The sequence below is a fragment of the Battus philenor genome, unplaced genomic scaffold (assembly GCF_028537555.1).
Source record: "Battus philenor isolate CCGP_79_NKW_IND1 unplaced genomic scaffold, ilBatPhil1.0.hap1 SCAF_1, whole genome shotgun sequence".
In the NCBI taxonomy this organism is placed as follows: Eukaryota; Metazoa; Arthropoda; class Insecta; order Lepidoptera; family Papilionidae; genus Battus; species Battus philenor.
The window spans coordinates 3,756,877-3,762,331 of record NW_027181661.1 but is presented as its reverse complement, the minus strand read 5'-3'; the positions used below and the strand labels follow the sequence as shown (position 1 = coordinate 3,762,331).

Here is a 5,455-nt window from a genome sequence, read left to right as displayed (position 1 = left end):
CCTATTGAGAGGTCTACCCAAGCCGCGTCTGTCGGCTCTTGGTAGCCACTTAAGAATCTTTCGGTCGTAACGGCTGAGACTTACACGAGCAATATGCTCACTGTCACTTCAGAAGAGCAATCCTACGCGCTACATCAGTGACCTTGGTTCTTCAGCGAATCCACTGATTTAAGATCTCGCAGCCAAACTCCGAGCATCGGTCTCTCTAATGCTTTCTGAGTGATCTTGAGCCTTTTTATAAGGTGCACCGTGAGCGACCACGTCTCGGATCCGTAAATCATCACCGGCAACATACACTTTTTTTTTTAAATATTTTGATAACATCATATATTTGGAAAGCTAGTAATATATATTTTTTTTTAATTTATCTGTGGTTCGTATGGAAAAAGAAAGGTATCGTTATTATTATTTTCAACAGTTTTCTATTATTTTTCTGTTCTCTTACTTTATTGTCTAGAGTTTTTCATTAATTGCTCTAATTTCTAGTAATTTTTTGGACCTTTCTTTCAACTGTCCACATATTGGCCTTATAAATTACCTTAGTGATGAACTAATCTTCATTATTTTTAATATTATTTGAGCGTATAAAGAATTAAAAACGAAAAAAAACACATGGTGTACAAACTTAACAAGAAATATATTTTCATGTAAATTTTTCTTAAACTTAAAACATCACACTCTGTACATACCACACAACATACTTAAGATTAAGAAGCCTATTAATTATTTAAAGGAAATAACACGGGTCAGTGACGTCGTTGTAAGCGTCAATATTTATAAGGAACTTGTTAACATAAATAACGATCAGACTACGATTTGAAAATAAATTGTTCAACTTACAACTTCGATTAAAGTGATTTATAAGTATTACAATGTAAGATTATCTTTCCACATAAACCTGTCAACATGTTAAAATATAGAAACGTATACGGCAAAGGAAAATAAGCTTTAAGGAATTCAGATAAGGAATTTATTTGTTTGTAAGTCGTATAATATATACTATTAGACGATCTTAAACGTATTGACTTGTAAAAAAATATATTAATCCATTTAAAGTAAAAAATATATAAATAATATTAATAAATTGCAAATTGAAAGCATTTGTTCCTCCTTTAAATAAAAAATAGTCTAAGCTGCCACATTAGGTAGGTACGTATCATTGCACTGTTTTTCCCTACCGACGGCATTCTTTGAAGGAAGACGACATCTTCTGAACAACTTATATAGCGTACAACTTTTCTTCAAATTTACCATCGCAACAGGGTACCGCTTTGGCAAACGACTAACGCGACTGGTGGAACTCGCTATGAAATTATTCTCGCGGGTGTAAAAATATCCATGTATTTTCGCCAATACAAGCATCGTTTACTTCAATAATCAGTGTTACTTCAATAAGGATAGAGAATATGTTAACTTCTAACTCAGGACTTTCAGACACATTCAAACATAGCATATGGTATAAAAAGTTAATATCTTCACGCGTTAAAAGAAATATCACAACATATTAATACAAGTTATTTTTGTATCGATTCCGTAACTTTAAATCAAAAAATAAGTACAATTTTATACAGCAACACATAATGAGCAGACGATAAACTTTTTAAAAGTAAGAATAGCTATTCATAGAAACTTATGATAAAGATATGTCCAAGAATGAAAGTATGTTTGTACTAGAACACTGATAAGGGTATCATCATTTGAACAGCAAACTAGTGTTATTTATAATTATTCTAGAAGTCTTGTTTTAAAGTACCTAATATCTACAACACAGGTGTAATACTACTTGTTAATAATTTACTCAGAATTGTATCAATATCCATGGCCCTCGTCAACAGATTCGATGCCTGAACTTGAGAGTCCATAGCTACTGTGGTCTCCACCTTCGAAACTTACTGGTGAACCTTCACCACCGTGACCTTCATCAGCAGCGCCCCAACCGTGTCCTGGAATATGAAATTAATCGTTGAAGAAGAAGAATGTTAAAAACTAGTGCGTTTGCGTAAAAAATACAGTGAATAAATTGTACCGTATATATATAATTGTTGTTGTATATAATTAGAAAGTCATGTTCACTGTGACCAGCTGAAGGCATAGCACGTCTACTAATCGGAATGGATTTCATTAAGGTCGTTGATCGACGCTGAAAGTTTACTACAGATATTATTAGAAATGTATGTGAGAAGGTGTCCAGGTGTGGACGTCCTGTGATTGAAATGATAATTGCAACTTAAACCATTACTGTAAGATTTATGACAAAAAATATAAATGCGTTAACTAAAACCCTAACTTTTAAGTACTAGTGTAACTTAAAGATATTAAATATATTAATGATAAAGCCGAGAGTTATCAATTAAAAGTAATTACAATTGAATTTTTTTTATTGATCTAATTTTTTTAGGCCGATACCATAACATGTGATCTCTCATTCTACATTTATTTACAAATTTAAAAAAAAATCCCTGATTTTTATTTATCATTACAATTGCTTTTATTAATGTAAGTTAGAGAAAATAAGAAGAAGTATGTGATACTAAAGTTATACTGAGCATAATTTGGAGTAACTAAGCTGGTGGTCTATTGCGTGCCTCTGTTCGGATTGTTACTTTGTTTGTTTAATGGATTACGAGGCCGGCGAACTTTTAAGTTACAAGAGCCTCTGTGATAAACCTCGATTGAATCCATTCATTACGCGTTAGTTGTGTGTCTGTATTATACTCTCGAAGTGAAAACGGTACAAAGTTTAAACGTCCCTGGAGATATTGCGAATCAGGAATGAAGTGAGTAGAACAACGCACTTAACTTATGTGGCGTAGTAGATTGGCAAGTTGAGATAGTAGTAGGCATATCACATAGATGACTGCAAGAGCCTTAAGGTTATGAAGCAGAGACCGCGGACTGGTAAGCGCAGTGTAGTCCACCCACAAAGTCAACAGACTGCCTCGTAATGTCGTAATAAGACGCTAAATGCTGGACGATCTTAATGGAAATGAATGTGGGAGCCCTATGTCCAGTGAACGTTTTCATTTGTTGATCAATGTATTTCTTATAATTATAATGCACTGATGTATCGGGCGGCAAATGAGATTGTTAACATAATAGTTTGTACATACCTCCGCCGAAATGAGGGGCAGCCTTCGGTTCACCGTAAGTATAACCCAAAACCTCGTAATGGTCGTCGCCACCGCCGCCACCACTTTTGTGGTGCACGTGTTTAACGATGGTATGTTTGTGGTGGTGATGCTTGACGAACAGTGGCACGTGGATGATTACCTTCTTGTGACCACCGTCATGACCACCGGCCGCAATCAGCGAAGCCAACTCGGCTACGCAAACGAGTACCAACTGAAAATAATTAAATTGTAAAATAATTATTTACATGCAAAGTAAAACATAACAATTGATTAACTAATTCAACTTTGTGACTCTAAATTTTGTGGTTGATTTCTAGATAATAGTGTATTTCAACCTACTATTTTATTGGTTTTTTCCTGACTGGAACTAAGCTTTCTTTAGTAGCTCTGCTTGGGCCTTAGCGTTATTTATTTATTTATGCACATATAACGTAGATTCTACATAATATTGCTCGCTAATTTTTAATATGCCAAGAATATTATAATAAAGTTTTGAACGTCTCTCACCCTTTGAGATCATAATTTTATAAAATCCGTTCTTAAATGACTTTTACATTATAAAATAAATAATTGTACAAAATTTGAAGTCTATAAACCCTAAAGTTCCAGATATATCGTGATGAATCAGTACATAAATGAAGATCTCTTATACATATATGAGCAAACGTACATGTGAATCATCCATAGATTCAATGACCAAAGATGATCCAAAAATAGCCACAGTCTATAGAATTTACAACACTTCACTTAAAAATAAAGGCAAAGCAACTTTTTTAAATTTAATAAAATCATAAATTTTTCTCGTTTGAAAATAATGGTGCGTTGTCATATGTTAATAACTGTAGTAATATATCGCAAAGCGAAGACGTTTAGGTAAAAATTCGCAAACATGCAATGATAAATAAGTCTGAACAAAATAGTCTTAGTATAAAAATTGTCCACTTCAGAAAACTTCATTCATATAAATCAGATGCCCATTTTATGGGCACTATTTGTCTTATGCATAGAAATATTTTTCCGTGTCGTAACAGTGTAATGATTCACTTTCAAGTAAAAAGAAGTGGAGAGCACTCGATACAATTATGTTTTGCCTCTCACTATTCCACTTTATTTCTATTATTTGCGACTGTCATCGGCGGCGATTGGTGCACAAATAACAAGATGAATCTTTTTACCAGTTGAGGTCAATAACATTTACTTTTCATTTTATCTAATTGTTTATTACTTTAAAAATTATCGTTATTAAAACTTGTACATCATATGTAAACAGCTATAAAATAATCTAAAGGCATTAAAATAAATATTCGTGAAGCGTAATGAGAACCACGTACTTTTGCAACATAGGAACTAAATTGCTCTAACGACAAAAGTGAAGTCATTTCTGAAAGCAACTGAAAATAGTTGCGAAGGTCGCAAATATTATTGCCTCATTAATTAATAAATAAGTACTCACCAAAAATCGTGCGGACATGTTGAATAGAGAGGCTGAAGCTATGGACTAGACGCGGTTGCAGTTAGACGGTGTGTGATAAAGAAATTTAAACAAAACTTCCTTTTATATCACAACGTGATCGCGTTTCGCGACACTGCCTCACAGAGGCTTTGATTTAATCCACAACTAGTAATTTCTTAATGAAATAGAACTGTACTCGATTGACATAAAGCTTAAAATGTTTTATAGCTGGTATAAAATCACGGAGATTCCGTGCTGTGTAAATTTCAACTCTATTGCATTCACCTTAGACAAATCACTAAGTGATAGTGAAATGGTAGAAACTATTTTATACCAAATTGTAATCTAAAGTCTGGATGTAAAGTTGAAATTTGATTGCATCGTTATTTCTGCTAAATCACGTCTCTTAGGGTGGTCATTCTAGGGTGGTAAGTTAAATATTTTCTTTATTATTGATGATTGGTGAATGAACTATGAATGTTTACTTAACTTTGACAACAATATATTATTTAGAATGTTGTTTGTTCAAAAGGTCAAAAAGGTCTGGACACAAGGGCAAAAACAACAAATTTAAGACACCTTAGAAAGTCATCTATAAGTTGAAACGTGTTCACAAGGGTCCGATCATTCATAATAACACAGGCCTCCTGAATATTAAAATGCAATTTATTGTACCCTCATCGCTTCAATAAGATTTAGCTTGCAATATTAGTAAATGGTTAAAACAGTTAAATTTGTGGCGATAGCCACACACTCAAGTAAATATTGTTTAACATTTATAGCTGCAATATTTACTTAAGTCAGGAACGGGGTGTGCCAACCGAAAGAAAGGAGAAATGACAAGTGGTCATGCAACAATGTGGAACATATA

General features: G+C 33.4%; 1 protein-coding gene across 1 annotated transcript; it reads right to left on the bottom strand.

Moving 5' to 3' along the window:
* Positions 1-1,809: 1,809 nt before the first annotated feature.
* On the bottom strand, positions 1,810-4,602 carry LOC137925675 (uncharacterized). The gene is made up of 3 exons (XM_068769179.1): positions 4,585-4,602; positions 3,111-3,342; positions 1,810-1,943 (listed from the first exon to the last, which is right to left on the bottom strand). Exons 1-3 carry the CDS (start codon positions 4,600-4,602, stop codon positions 1,810-1,812), a joined length of 384 nt encoding a protein of 127 aa, XP_068625280.1.
* Positions 4,603-5,455: the final 853 nt, after the last annotated feature.